Genomic DNA, 15,877 nt, shown 5'->3' on the forward strand with positions numbered 1-15,877 from the left:
GACCATTGATAGAGGTATGGGAAAGAAACAAAAATTTACTTGAAAGAAACACTCCCTGGTGGCTGTCACCAATAGATATTTTAACAACCAAAAAAGTAAATATAGAAGGTGAAAGATGGAGATATGAAGACTTGTTGGTTAGAACAGAGAAAGGTTGGAAAATCAAAACTTATGAAGAATTAGGAGATAAATTAACGAGTTGGTTACAATTCCATTAAATTAACGCACTGTGGACAGAAGATAAAAAGATTGGGATGAACGGGAAAAAATCCAGATTGCAGATAGAAATATTAGAAGGAAATTCAAAACTTTTATCAAAAATGTATAACCAATTGTTAGAATGGGATACTAAGGACGAGGAGATAAAAGAAGTCATGGTGAAATGGGCGATAGACCTGGGATATAATTTGGAATATGATAGTTGGATAAAGCTCTGGAATAAAGATATGAAGTTTACAGCGTGTGTTGCACTAAGAGAAAACATGGAAAAAATGATGTACAGATGGTACATCCCCCCCCCGTAAAATTAGGAAAAAATTATAAGACTGGAGACAAAATGTGCTGGAAGTGCAAAAATAAGGAAGGAAGTTTCTACCACATGTGGTGGACCTGCGAAAAAATTAAAAAGTTTTGGGAGCTTGTTTATAATGAATTTAAAAAAGTGTTCAAATACACCTTTGTTAAAAAACCGGAAAACGTCCTTCGGGGGATGATGGGTAATGAAATCAAGAAAGAGGACCGGACCTTATTCCAGTGTGCAACAACAGCTGCTAGAATATTAATAGCACAAAATTGGAAGTCAATTAGTATCCCAACGGTAAGAGATTGGCAAAGTAAACTATTCGAATACTTAGAATTGGCAAAAATAACACACAAAAAATCAGAGATCAGAAAGAAACAAAGTTTATTAAGGAATGGAATAAATTCATAACATATATTGAAGCAGATTTAAAAAATCTAAAGATCACCGTAGGCTAAATATAACCCTCTGACATGCAGAAGTCTTAAAGATAAACAGTGGAAAAAATCCTTTATTATATAACCCAAAACCGAGGTGGAGGGAAGTCAATTAGTTATATGTTGTTTTTTTATCTTAGCTTTTTTTTCTATTTAGCCGTGTTGTTTGGTTTATTTTTTTGTTTGTGATGAATTTGTCTTGTGTGTATTGGTGTGTAATGAATTAATAAAGAGAATGCAAAAAAAAAAAAAAAATCATTATTGTTACTACAGAGTTCACTGCCTGAGATTCAAAAAGCCTGGCTCTGTTTTGGGATGGAGTTTGTTTGGTTCAGTCGTGGAATCTGTGCCATCTCCAATGTCAAGCGACTCTTTGGTCAACCAGAGAGAGACAGAAGCAAGAACAAAAGCAGGAAACTTGACTGAAGCTACTTCAACACCTCAAATCACTCTGAATCCTACATTTAAGAAGGCCTGGGCAGTTCAGACAGCCTGATCGTGGTTTTAAACGACAGAACTGAAAGAAGAATATTCACAGGGAAAATAATCAATAGCCATCCCTCCGAGGTTTGCTGTGGGAGTGTTAACATCCCAGGTGCTGTGGGTGGCGCTGTTGAGCCCCATCGAAATATCAGAGGTTCGTCACATAGAGAGATGTCTTGCATTACAAAACAGATAGGATGATCCAATAGGGAGCCTTACCGAGAGAGTCCAAGATCCCACGATTCTCCTCCATGACTTCCTTATGGAGAGCTCTCTGGTCAGGATCCAGCAACGCCCACTCCTCGTCTGTGAAATGGACAGCCACATCTTCAAAGCACACTGGACCCTAACAGAACAGGAAAAAGGCTGTCCTCTTAGAGAACATTCACTTGGCTCTGTTTTCTACAGCGGCCAGACCCCTCTCTGCCTTCCTCATCCCTCCTCTCTCCTGCTGCAGCTTCTGCCTCGGAGTCTGGGCTGCTCTCTGCCCCAGACTCCCTCTGCTCCCTCAGCCCTCTTCCCTCTCCAGCTTCAGACACCTCCTCCTCCTCCTCCTCCTCCTCCCAGTCGGCTCCCTCTTCTCTGGCTCCTCCCACCATTCCTCTGCATCCAAGCAGTCCTTCCCCACAAGGCTCCTTCCCCCTACCTGATCTGGGTCCACAGCTGCTGCCTCCCCTCCACCACCATGAAAAGATGGAGGAGCAGGTCTTGGTGGCATCATTCCGTCACCTGGGAGAGACCAAGGTAAGTGGAAACCGTGAGCGCCTGCTTCTCTCCGAGGTGAAACAGTGCATCTCTAAGTACAGGTGGGGCTTCGTCCAAGTCTCCCCTGCTAGCTTCCGGTTCCGCTCTGCCTTAATGGAGGCAGCGGGAGATCGTTGGAGAAGGAAAAACAAGGATGACTGAGGGTAATTCTCCTTGCAAGTTGCCCCCAGGGACAGGGGGGAACGGGCTTCACCCCCAGTTTGTCTCGGTATCTGACTCCGGCTCCGGCATGGATTGCGGGAGGCAGGGAGGCGCTGAGTGCAAAAGCCCTTCACCTGCCGAAAACCCTCCTTTGCTGCCATTAAGAAGCAGAGGTTCTCCTGTCGATTGGAGCTCAATTTGGACTAATGTACAGGCGTTGCTGGAAGAGATAATAAACTGTGGATTTGAACCAGCTGCAGTAAAAGTCTTCCCAGCTGAGTACATTTGGACATTTGTACCCATTTCATATAATAGTTGTGCAAAAATACATCTCTCCCCCCCCCCCCCGAGCTCCAGGTGTCTTCCCCCAAAAGATGCAAAGAACTCACAGATTAGTTTCAAGACCAAGAGAATGTGACAAAACGGGGGAGAAAACACTCCTTCCTCCTTACCCAGAGGCCTCACTCTGGCGTCCAACGGAGTCTTCTCTGCCTCAGAAGAATCAAGACCCATTTGTGCCCAAAGATCCTTCCTCTGAAAGAGCAACAAGGATTCAAAACAGAGAATGGGGAGAAGGGTTAGAGGAGGAATGGCAGAGGCAAGCGCTTTCGGGGGACAGAGGTGAAATATAATAATAATAATAATAATAATAATAATAATAATAATAATAATAATAATAATTTATTATTTGTACCCCGCCCATCTGGCTGGGTTTCCCCAGCCACTCTGGGCGGCTTCCAACAAAGATGAAAAGTACACTAAAATGTCACATATTAAAAACTTCCCTGAACAGGGCTGCCTTCAGATGTCTTCTGAATGTCAGGTAGATGTTTATCGCTTTGACATCTGATGGGAGGGCGTTCCACAGGGCGGGCGCCACTACCGAGAAGGCCCTCTGCATGGTTCCCTGTAACTTGGCCTCTCGCAGTGAGGGAACTGCCAGAAAGCCCTCGGCGCTGGACCTCAGTGTCCGGGCAGAACGATGGGGGTGGAGACGCTCCTTCAGATATACTGGACCGAGGCCATTTAGGGCTTTCAAGGTCAGCACCAACACTTTGAATTGTGCTCGGAAACGTACTGGGAGCCAATGTAGGTTTTTCAAGACCGGTGTTATATGGTCTCGGCGGCCGCTCCCAGTCACCAGTCTAGCTGCCGCGTTCTGGATTAGTTGTAGTTTCCGGGTCACCTTCAAAGGTAGCCCCACGTAGAGCGCATGGCAGTAGTCCAAGCGGGAGATAACCAGAGCATGCACCACTCTGGCGAGACAGTCTGCAGGCAGATAGGGTCTCATCCTGCGTACCAGATGGAGCTGGTAAACAGCTGCCCTGGATACAGAATTGACCTGTGCCTCCATGGACAGCTGTGAGTCCAAAATGACTCTCAGGCTGCGCACCTGGTCCTTCAGGGGCATTCAGGACCATTCATGCCCCATTCAGGACCAGGGAATCCTCCACACCTGCCCGCCCCCTGTCCCTCAAGAATAGTACTTCTGTCTTGTCAGGATTCAACCTCAATCTGTTAGCCGCCATCCATCCTCCAACCGCCTCCAGACACTCACACAGGACCTTCACCGCCTTCACTGGTTCTGTTTTGAAAGAGAGGTAGAGCTGGGTATCATCTGCATACTGATGAACACCCAGCCCAAACCTCCTGATGATCTCTCCCAGTGGCTGCATGTAAATGTTGAAAAGCATGGGGGAGAGGACAGAACCCTGAGGCACCCCACAAGTGAGAGCCCAGGGGTCTGAACACTCATACCCCACCACCACTTTCTGAACACGGCCCAGGAGGAAGGAGCGGAACCACTGTATGACAGTGCCCCCAGCTCCCAGCCCCCCAAGACGCTCCAGAAGGATGTTATGGTCGATGGTGTCAAAAGCTGCTGAGAGATCCAGCAGAACTAGGAAACAGCTCTCACCTCTGTCCCTAGCCCGCCGGAGATCATCAACCAGCGCGACCAAGGCAGTTTCAGTCCTATGAAGAAGAAGAAGAAGAAGAAGAGTTTGGATTTGATATCCCGCCTTTCACTCCCTTTAAGGAGTCTCAAAGCGGCTAACATTCTCCTTTCCCTTCCTCCCCCACAACAAACACTCTGTGAGGTGAGTGGGGCTGAGAGACTTCAGAGAAGTGTGACTGGCCCAAGGTCACCCAGCAGCTGCATGTGGAGGAGCGGAGACGCGAACCCGGTTCCCCAGATTACAAGACTACCGCTCTTAACCACTACACCACACTGGCTCTCATCCCGACTGGAAGGGATCCAAATGGTCCGCTTCTTCCAGGCGTGCCTGGAGTTGTTCAGCAACCACTTGCTCAATTACCTTGCCCAAGAATGGAAGATTTGAGACTGGGCGATAATTGGCCATCGTGGCCGCATCTAAAGATGGTTTTTTAAGAAGCGGTTTAATGACCGCCTCTTTCAGCGGGTCTGGGAAGGCTCCCTCACGGAGGGAAGCATTCACCACCCCACGAAGCCCATCGCCCAGTCCTTCCCGGCTAGCTTTTATAAGCCAGGATGGGCAAGGATCCAGGAGACAGGTGGTTGGTTTCACTCGTCCAAGCAGCCTGTCCACATCCTCGGAGGTAACAGATTGGAATCGATCCCACACAACTTGACCAGACAGGACTCTAGCACTCTCCCGCCCCAGCCCTGCTCCCACGGTGGAGTCTACCTCTTCCCGAATCTGAGCGATTTTATCTGCAAAAAACTTTGCGAAATCATTGCAGGAGATCATGTGGCCCGTACTGGGCCCCGATGTTACAGGTGGTTCCGCTAAATTGTGAACCACCTGAAAAAGTCTCCTGCTGCTGTTTTCTGCAGATGCAATAGAGGCAGTGTAGAAAGTCTTCTTCGCCGTCGCTATCGCCACTTGGTAGGCTCGGCGTTGAGCTCTAACCTGTGTCCGGTCAGATTCGGAATGAGTTATCCGCCACCGGCGCTCTAGCCGTCTCAACGATTGTTTCAGTGCCCTCAGATCCGTGGAAAACCACGGGGCTCTCCGGGCTCCATGCAATCGGAGAGGGCGCTTCGGAGCCAAACAGTCAATAGCCCTGGTTAACTCCACATTCCAGCGGGCCACCAGGGAATCGGCTGAAAGGCCATCAGCATGGAATAAAGCATCCCCTACCACTCTCTGGAAACCATTTGGATCCATTAAGTGGCGGGGGCGGACCATCCGAATCGGTCCCTCCTCCCTGCAGAGGGGATGGGTCACAGAGAAGTCCAGTTGCACCAGGAAGTGATCTGACCATGGCACTTCTTTCGTTTCGCTTTTACTTAGTGTCAGATCACCAACATCCATAGAGGTAAACACCAGGTCCAAGGCATGTCCAGTGGGTTGAGCCAGACTTATTCAGGGACAGCCCCATGGAGGCCATGCTTTCCACGAAGTCCCGAGCGGCCCCTTGTAAGGTCGCGTCGGCATGGATGTTAAAATCCCCTAGGACAACCAAGCTAGGTGTCTCCAGGAGAACATCCGCCACAACCTGAAGCAGCTCGGGCAGGGAATCCTTGGTGCAGCGGGGAGGTCGGTACACCAAAAGGAATCCTGTACTGCCCCGATTGCCCAACTTCCAGAACATGCACTCAGAGAACTGGGTCTTCCCAATAGGACGCCTGGTGCAAACTAACGACTTCCTAAAAATCACTGCAACGCCCCCTCCCCGCCCACATGACCTGGGTTGCTGTGCGTAAGAGAAACCTGGTGGACAAGCAGCGGCAAGGACAGGCCCATCTGCTTCATCCAACCAGGTCTCTGTTACACATGCCAGGTCAAGTCCTCCATCCACGATCAAGTCATGGATGGCAGTGGTCTTATGAATCATTGACCTGGCATTGCACAGCAGCACCTTCAGGTCATGTGGGTATCCCTTGCTGATTCTAGTATCCATCCGGTCAGGACCAGGCCCGGAGGCAGGGATAGTCCTCAGACAACGACTAAACCTGCCTCCTCGGTAATGACATGGTCTAGTCTTAGCGTAACTCCTCCTCCTACCCGTGATCACTGAGATCGGTTGTCCCAGTGCATCCCCCCCTGTGGAACATGCCCCAGCCATTTTGTTGGCTGGGACCTACTCCCCGGCAGCCCTGACCCCTCCCCTTAAGAACAAAATAACACCTTAAAAAACAACAACAATAAAACAATACAAACAAAAAACAGTATAAATTACAAAAAGATAAAATCAAACAAATTCCCAGGCCCAATAAACATCCATCCCACACCCACCCCCCCACATACAAAAAATTCAAAAGAAAATTTTTAAAAACATTTTAAAAGCACTCTGCACCCCTCCAGCAGTAACAGCAACTGTCCTAGTGAGGCCCATCAGGCCCTGCCCTCGGCCAGGTGGTAAGTGGCAGGAAGGAGCAGGGCCCTCAGACACCCACACAGGAGAGTCCTCCTGGGCAGCAGAGCGCAGCAGTCCCTGTGAGGCTTCAGGCCCCGCCCCGGGCCAGGTGGTAAGTGGCAGGAAGGAGCAGGGCCCTCAGACACCCACACAGGAGAGTCCTCCTGGGCAGCAGAGCGCAGCAGTACTTATGAGGCTTCAGGCCCCGCCCCGGGCCAGGTGGTAAGTGGCAGGAAGGAGCAGGGCCCTCAGACACCCACACAGGAGAGTCCTCCTGGGCAGCAGAGCGCAGCAGTCCCTGTGAGGCTTCAGGCCCCGCCCCGGGCCAGGTGGTAAGTGGCAGGAAGGAGCAGGGCCCTCAGACACCCACACAGGAGAGTCCTCCTGGGCAGCAGAGCGCAGCAGTACTTATGAGGCTTCAGGCCCCGCCCCGGGCCAGGTGGTAAGTGGCAGGAAGGAGCAGGGCCCTCAGACACCCACACAGGAGAGTCCTCCTGGGCAGCAGAGCGCAGCAGTCCCTGTGAGGCTTCAGGCCCCGCCCCGGGCCAGGTGGTAAGTGGCAGGAAGGAGCAGGGCCCTCAGACACCCACACAGGAGAGTCCTCCTGGGCAGCAGAGCGCAGCAGTACTTATGAGGCTTCAGGCCCCGCCCCGGGCCAGGTGGTAAGTGGCAGGAAGGAGCAGGGCCCTCAGACACCCACACAGGAGAGTCCTCCTGGGCAGCAGAGCGCAGCAGTACTTATGAGGCTTCAGGCCCCGCCCCGGGCCAGGTGGTAAGTGGCAGGAAGGAGCAGGGCCCTCAGACACCCACACAGGAGAGTCCTCCTGGGCAGCAGAGCGCAGCAGTACTTATGAGGCTTCAGGCCCCGCCCCGGGCCAGGTGGTAAGTGGCAGGAAGGAGCAGGGCCCTCAGACACCCACACAGGAGAGTCCTCCTGGGCAGCAGAGCGCAGCAGTCCCTGTGAGGCTTCAGGCCCCGCCCCGGGCCAGGTGGTAAGTGGCAGGAAGGAGCAGGGCCCTCAGACACCCACACAGGAGAGTCCTCCTGGGCAGCAGAGCGCAGCAGTACTTATGAGGCTTCAGGCCCCGCCCCGGGCCAGGTGGTAAGTGGCAGGAAGGAGCAGGGCCCTCAGACACCCACACAGGAGAGTCCTCCTGGGCAGCAGAGCGCAGCAGTCCCTGTGAGGCTTCAGGCCCCGCCCCGGGCCAGGTGGTAAGTGGCAGAAAGGAGCAGGGCCCTCAGACACCCACACAGGAGAGTCCTCCTGGGCAGCAGAGCGCAGCAGTACTTATGAGGCTTCAGGCCCCGCCCCGGGCCAGGTGGTAAGTGGCAGGAAGGAGCAGGGCCCTCAGACACCCACACAGGAGAGTCCTCCTGGGCAGCAGAGCGCAGCAGTACTTATGAGGCTTCAGGCCCCGCCCCGGGCCAGGTGGTAAGTGGCAGGAAGGAGCAGGGCCCTCAGACACCCACACAGGAGAGTCCTCCTGGGCAGCAGAGCGAAGCAGTACTTATGAGGCTTCAGGCCCCGCCCCGGGCCAGGTGGTAAGTGGCAGGAAGGAGCAGAGCCCTCAGACACTCACACAGGAGAGTTCCTGCTTCTGCTAGACTGGGGTCTGGGGTTGGCTGCCAGGACCATGAAACACTGGTCCTCAAGGATCTTCACTGGCTCCCAGAACGTTTCCCAGCACAATTCAAAGTGTTGGTGCTGAACCTTAAAGCCCTAAACGGCCTGAAAGGCCCACTATACCCAAAGGAGCGTCTCCATGAACTGAGGTCCAGTTCCGAGGGTCTTCTGCTGATTCCCTCCCTGTGATAAGTGAAGTTACAGGGAACCAGGCAGAAGACCTTCTCCGCAGTGGCCCCCACCCTGGGGAATGCCCTCCCATCAGGTGATAAGGAGATAAGAAAATGCATAACTTTTAGAAGACATCTGATGTCTTCTTATGCTTTTATATGTGCTGGAAGGCACATGGGTGTAGTATTAATAATAATAATAATATGAAGAAGCAGAAGCAGAAGCAGATCTGTTCCTAGATGCTTTCCAAAAAAGGAATGGGCCATTAGGACATGATTTGGGAATACTCTCCCTCCTCTTGAGCCCCTTGGGAATATCCAGAGGAAAGTCTCTCTCACCTGCTGCTCTGCCTGCTTCCTCTCCTCTGCCTGACTCAGGAGGAAACCTTCGGCCAGGGCCACCGCCTGGGAACTGGTCTCCGCTCCGCATTCCCTCACCCAGTTCTCCATCTCCAGAGGAAGGACAGCCAGGAACTGCTCCAAGATCACCAGGTCCAACATCTGAGCTTTCGTGTGCCTTTCTGGCTTCAGCCACTGATGGTCAAGGTGGTAGAGTTGGCTGCAAACCTCTCGGGGTCCTTTGGCCTCCTGGAAGCAGAACTGCCTGAGCTGCTGACTCTGCACCTCTGAACAAGGGGTGTCCTCCTCACCTGGGTTCTTCTGCACAGCGTTTCCCCAGAATTCCCCACTGCTCCCCGTTTCCATGGCATGGCCTCTTCCTGCTTCAGGGCCAGCTGAGTCTTGCTCATCCATCTGGGCTCTCTGGAAATCTCCCAGAGATCGGAAGGAGCCCCTTGGTCCTCTGCCAAGTTCTGTGGCTACTAATGCGAGGTGCAGAAAATTGCATGAATCAAACACACTATTCTATCGTAAGATGAAGAGGAGAAGAATGTTTCCTGAGGAAGCGTGGACGAGTCTTGCTAGGAACCAGGGCTGGATTGCACCACAGCTCAGACTCCAGGCTGTATGGGGGGAAAAGGGGGAGGGAGAAGTCATAACTGTGAGTGACAAGTGAGTGTAATCTGGAGCCAAGGCAACAGTGGGGGTCCCTCCCAACCCCACTTCATAGTCCAGAGCTTCCCCCCAACCCTTGGTGAGCAGCAGGGCCCATGTCTAGCTCCAGCCACCGTCCCTTGGGGACTTCCTGCTCCGGATCCGAGGGGACGGTGGCAAGGCCCTCTGGGTGGAACTGCCCTGGAAGACGCCTCGGAAACTGGACTTTCAGTAAAATAAAGAATTAGGAAGGGAAAATGGCCAACATACAGAGATTTATGAATAGAAAGAGAAGGGAAGCTTCATGGTATTTCCCTCTTAATATACTTCTCCCTCATAATTATGTCCCTCTTAATATACTTCTCCCTCACAATTATGTCCCTCTTAGTATACTTCTCCCTCATAATAATGTCCCTCTTAATATAATTCTCCCTCATAATAATGTCCCTCTTAATATACTTTTCCCTCATGTCCCTCTTAATATACTTCTCCCTCACAATTATGTCCCTCTTAATATACTTCTCCCTCATAATTATGTCCCTCTTAATATACTTCTCCCTCATAATAATGTCCCTCTTAATATACTTCTCCCTCACAATTATGTCCCTCTTAATATACTTCTCCCTCATAATTATGTCCGTCTTAATATAATTCGCCCTCATAATAATGTCCCTCTTAATATAATTCGCCCTCATAATAATGTCCCTCTTAATATAATTCGCCCTCATAATAATGTCCCTCTTAATATACTTCTCCCTCACAATTATGTCCCTCTTAATATACTTCTCCCTCACAATTATGTCCCTCTTAATATACTTCTCCTTCACAATTATGTCCCTCTTAATATACTTCTCCCTCACAATTATGCCCCTCTTAATATATTTCTCCCTCACAATTATGTCCCTCTTAATATACTTTTCCCTCACAATTATGTCCCTCTTAATATACTTCTCCCTCATAATAATGTCCCTCTTAATATACTTTTCCCTCATAACTATGTCCCTCTTAATATACTTCTCCTTCACAATTATGTCCCTCTTAATATACTTCTCCTTCACAATTATGTCCCTCTTAATATACTTCTCCCTCACAATTATGTCCCTCTTAATATACTTCTCCCTCATAATTATGTCCCTCTTAATATACTTCTCCCTCACAATTATGTCCCTCCTAATATACTTCTCCTTCACAATTATGTCCCTCTTAATATACTTCTCCCTCACAATTATGAACCTCTTAATATACTTCTTCACAATTATGTCCCTCTTAATATACTTCTCCCTCATAATAATGTCCCTCTTAATATACTTCTCCCTCATAATTATGTCCCTCCTAATATACTTCTCCCTCATAATGTCCCTCTTAATATACTTCTCTCTCATAATTATGTCCCTCTTAATATACTTCTCCCTCATAATAATGTCCCTCTTAATATCCTTCTCCCTCATAATAATGTTCCTCTTAATATACTTCTCCCTCATGTCCCTCCTAATATACTTCTCCCTCATAATTATGTCCCTCTTAATATCCTTCTCCCTCAAAATTATGTCCCTCTTAATATACTTCTCCCTCACAATTATGTCCCTCTTAATATACTTCTCCCTCATAACTATGTCCCTCTTAATATACTTCTCCCTCACAATAATGTCCCTCCTAATATACTTCTCCCTCATAATTATGTCCCTCTTAATATCCTTCTCCCTCAAAATTATGTCCCTCTTAATATACTTCTCCCTCACAATTATGTCCCTCTTAATATACTTCTCCCTCATAACTATGTCCCTCTTAATATACTTCTCCCTCACAATAATGTCCCTCCTAATATACTTCTCCCTCACAATAATGTCCCTCTTAATATACTTCTCCCTCATAATTATGTCCCTCTTAATATACTTCTCCCTCATAATTATGTCCCTCCTAATATACTTCTCCCTCATAATTATGTCCCTCTTAATATACTTCTCTTTCAAAATTATGTCCCTCCTAATATACTTCTCCCTCATAATTATGTCCCTCCTAATATACTTCTCCCTCATAATTATGTCCCTCTTAATATACTTCTCTTTCAAAATTATGTCCCTCTTAATATACTTCTCCCTCATAATTATGTCCCTCTTAATATACTTCTCTTTCAAAATTATGTCCCTCCTAATATACTTCTCCCTCATAATTATGTCCCTCTTAATATACTTCTCCCTCATAATAATGTCCCTCCTAATATACTTCTCCCTCATAATAATGTCCCTCTTAATATACTTCTCCCTCATAATAATGTCCCTCTTAATATACTTCTCCCTCACAATTATGTCCCTCTTAATATACTTCTCCCTCACAATTATGTCCCTCTTAATATACTTCTCCCTCACAATTATGTCCCTCCTAATATACTTCTCCCTCATAATAATGTCCCTCTTAATATACTTCTCCCTCACAATTATGTCCCTCCTAATATACTTCTCCCTCACAATTATGTCCCTCCTAATATACTTCTCCCTCACAATAATGTCCCTCTTAATATACTTCTCCCTCACAATTATGTCCCTCCTAATATACTTCTCCCTCACAATTATGTCCCTCTAAATATACTTCTCCCTCACAATTATGTCCCTCTTAATATACTTCTCCCTCATAATTATGTCCCTCTTAATATACTTCTCCCTCATAATAATGTCCCTCCTAATATACTTCTCCCTCACAATTATGTCCCTCTAAATATACTTCTCCCTCACAATTATGTCCCTCTTAATATACTTCTCCCTCACAATTATGTCCCTCTTAATATACTTCTCCCTCATAATAATGTCCCTCTTAATATACTTCTCCCTCACAATTATGTCCCTCTTAATATACTTCTCCCTCACAATTATGTCCCTCTTAATATACTTCTCCCTCACAATTATGTCCCTCTTAATATCCTTCTCCCTCATAATAATGTTCCTCTTAATATACTTCTCCCTCATGTCCCTCCTAATATACTTCTCCCTCATAATTATGTCCCTCTTAATATCCTTCTCCCTCAAAATTATGTCCCTCTTAATATACTTCTCCCTCACAATTATGTCCCTCTTAATATACTTCTCCCTCATAACTATGTCCCTCTTAATATACTTCTCCCTCACAATAATGTCCCTCCTAATATACTTCTCCCTCACAATTATGTCCCTCTTAATATACTTCTCCCTCACAATTATGTCCCTCTTAATATACTTCTCCCTCATAATTATGTCCCTCCTAATATACTTCTCCCTCATAATAATGTCCCTCCTAATATACTTCTCCCTCACAATTATGTCCCTCTAAATATACTTCTCCCTCACAATTATGTCCCTCTTAATATACTTCTCCCTCACAATTATGTCCCTCTTAATATCCTTCTCCCTCATAATAATGTTCCTCTTAATATACTTCTCCCTCATGTCCCTCCTAATATACTTCTCCCTCATAATTATGTCCCTCTTAATATCCTTCTCCCTCAAAATTATGTCCCTCTTAATATACTTCTCCCTCACAATTATGTCCCTCTTAATATACTTCTCCCTCATAACTATGTCCCTCTTAATATACTTCTCCCTCACAATAATGTCCCTCCTAATATACTTCTCCCTCATAATTATGTCCCTCTTAATATACTTCTCCCTCATAATTATGTCCCTCCTAATATACTTCTCCCTCATAATTATGTCCCTCTTAATATACTTCTCTTTCAAAATTATGTCCCTCCTAATATACTTCTCCCTCATAATTATGTCCCTCCTAATATACTTCTCCCTCATAATTATGTCCCTCTTAATATACTTCTCTTTCAAAATTATGTCCCTCTTAATATACTTCTCCCTCATAATTATGTCCCTCTTAATATACTTCTCTTTCAAAATTATGTCCCTCCTAATATACTTCTCCCTCATAATTATGTCCCTCTTAATATACTTCTCCCTCATAATAATGTCCCTCCTAATATACTTCTCCCTCATAATAATGTCCCTCTTAATATACTTCTCCCTCATAATAATGTCCCTCTTAATATACTTCTCCCTCACAATTATGTCCCTCTTAATATACTTCTCCCTCACAATTATGTCCCTCTTAATATACTTCTCCCTCACAATTATGTCCCTCCTAATATACTTCTCCCTCATAATAATGTCCCTCTTAATATACTTCTCCCTCACAATTATGTCCCTCCTAATATACTTCTCCCTCACAATTATGTCCCTCCTAATATACTTCTCCCTCACAATAATGTCCCTCTTAATATACTTCTCCCTCACAATTATGTCCCTCCTAATATACTTCTCCCTCACAATTATGTCCCTCTAAATATACTTCTCCCTCACAATTATGTCCCTCTTAATATACTTCTCCCTCATAATTATGTCCCTCTTAATATACTTCTCCCTCATAATAATGTCCCTCCTAATATACTTCTCCCTCACAATTATGTCCCTCTAAATATACTTCTCCCTCACAATTATGTCCCTCTTAATATACTTCTCCCTCACAATTATGTCCCTCTTAATATACTTCTCCCTCATAATAATGTCCCTCTTAATATACTTCTCCCTCACAATTATGTCCCTCTTAATATACTTCTCCCTCACAATTATGTCCCTCTTAATATACTTCTCCCTCACAGTTATGTCCCTCTTAATATACTTCTCCCTCACAATTATGTCCCTCCTAATATACTTCTCCCTCACAATTATGTCCCTCCTAATATACTTCTCCCTCACAATTATGTCCCTCCTAATGTCCTTCTCCCTCACAATTATGTCCCTCCTAATATACTTCTCCCTCACAATTATGTCCCTCCTAATGTCCTTCTCCCTCACAATTATGTCCCTCCTAATATACTTCTCCCTCACAATTATGTCCCTCTTAATATACTTCTCCCTCACAATTATGTCCCTCTTAATATACTTCTCCCTCACAATTATGTCCCTCCTAATGTCCTTCTCCCTCATAATAATGTCCCTCTTAATATACTTCTCCCTCACAATTATGTCCCTCTTAATATACTTCTCCCTCACAATTATGTCCCTCCTTATATACTTCTCCCTCATAATAATGTCACTCCTAATATACTTCTCCCTCACAATTATGTCCCTCCTAATATACTTCTCCCTCACAATTATGTCCCTCCTAAGGTCCTTCTCCCTCCCTCCTGTCTCCCAGTCCCGCCCCACCTCCCTGGCCAGGGGCCTGAGCTCCCTCTGGCTCCCTCCCGGACCCCCACCTCCCTTCCCTCCCCTTCCCGCCTCCCGAGGCAGGGAGTTCCCCAGGCTTCCCCCGAGAGGAGACCCACCAGAGCCCGGCAGGCGAGGGCCAGGCCGGAAGGGACGTCAGAGAGGGGGGAGGAGCGGCCCCCTTCCTTTCCTGTCCTCTCTAGGAAGCCAGCTCGGCGTCCCTTAACCCTTCTCTCTCCCCAGTGAGCCGTCAGGAGCGTCGCGCAGGCGCAGAGCTGCTCCCTCTGAGAGGAAGGGGCCCCACTGGGGCCGGCAATGGGGGGGGGGGCGTGTGCGTGGGAAGGGGGAACCTCTCTCTGCCTGGGGCGTCTAGGCGGGGGGGGGGCAGGGGCCAGATGGGGGACCCGGGGGTGTCTGTCTTGGGGGCTCCTGGGCGGGTCTGCGGGGCAGAGAGCCCTGTCCCAGCAAGAGGGGGTCCCGGGGGGGGGGCTGGAGGGGGGAGACATTGCCAGACATGGCTGGGGGGGCCATTCTGTGTTGTCCCATCTGCTGCTTTGGGTCTGTCTTTCAGCCATAAATGTATGTTCTTGGTGAAGTCGCCTTGGAAGCAGCACAGGAGCAGCCAAGGGGGTTTTCCCAGGAAGCCTTTTATTCCCCCCCTGGTGACATTGTTATAGGTTTGCAGGTGCCAAACACCCCAAAATTCAGGCGCATCTTCGGGGGCTTCTACGCAATGCCCTCTAGTCTAGTTGCACCTGGAAGTGATCTGACCACAGCACTTCTTATGTTTTAGCATATGTTGTTTTGTGTCTATATTTCAGCAATAAATATCAAATGTTCCATGAGCATATAAGCCATGAACAACGAAATAAATAAGAGTCCGTTGTATATCAAGCAGCAGGAAAAGACCACTCAAAAAGCAATAAAGTTAGTCCACAGATTAATTTTTATTCAAATCCAGAATAGAAAAAAGCAGCAGTAAGTGCAGGGTCTCAAAGATGCAGCGTAACATCTTTACCTTAAAAAAAAGTAATTAAACATAACAATCGGCAAAGAGGCAGCTAAATGGATTTTTTTTAGGGGCGGGGGGGGGGGAGCCCATCGCAGCAGGCCTGTGTTGTGAAGCATTAGGAGAAGAGATTTCTGTCCATCTCAAGAGCAAGAAGAATGTCTTCCTTCCCACCCTTGGCTTGAGAAGGAAAACTCTGCAAGTGTTT

At 47.5% G+C, this 15,877-nt stretch overlaps 1 protein-coding gene across 2 annotated transcripts in view; it reads right to left on the reverse strand.

Annotated features, from left to right (window-relative positions):
- The window catches only part of LOC309345660 (uncharacterized protein), a 43,719-nt gene extending 34,668 nt beyond the window's left edge, over nt 1-9,051 (reverse strand). Inside the window, exons 1-3 of one of the 2 annotated variants that reach the window (XM_081868913.1) lie at nt 2,799-2,880; nt 2,087-2,169; nt 1,660-1,786 (exon numbers count right to left, since the gene is read on the reverse strand). In XM_081868913.1, the coding sequence (XP_081725039.1) occupies nt 1,660-1,786; nt 2,087-2,127 (168 nt within the window). In that variant the 5' untranslated portion in view covers nt 2,128-2,169; nt 2,799-2,880. Of the gene's footprint in view, nt 1-1,659; nt 1,787-2,086; nt 2,170-2,798; nt 2,881-8,823 lie in introns of those variants that run through there. The other variant, XM_081868916.1, reaches the window with a different exon arrangement.
- Between the last annotated feature and the right edge of the window lie 6,826 nt (nt 9,052-15,877).

This window comes from Podarcis erhardii (assembly GCF_964252035.2).
Source record: "Podarcis erhardii genome assembly, chromosome: 7".
Classification (NCBI taxonomy): Eukaryota; Metazoa; Chordata; class Lepidosauria; order Squamata; family Lacertidae; genus Podarcis; species Podarcis erhardii.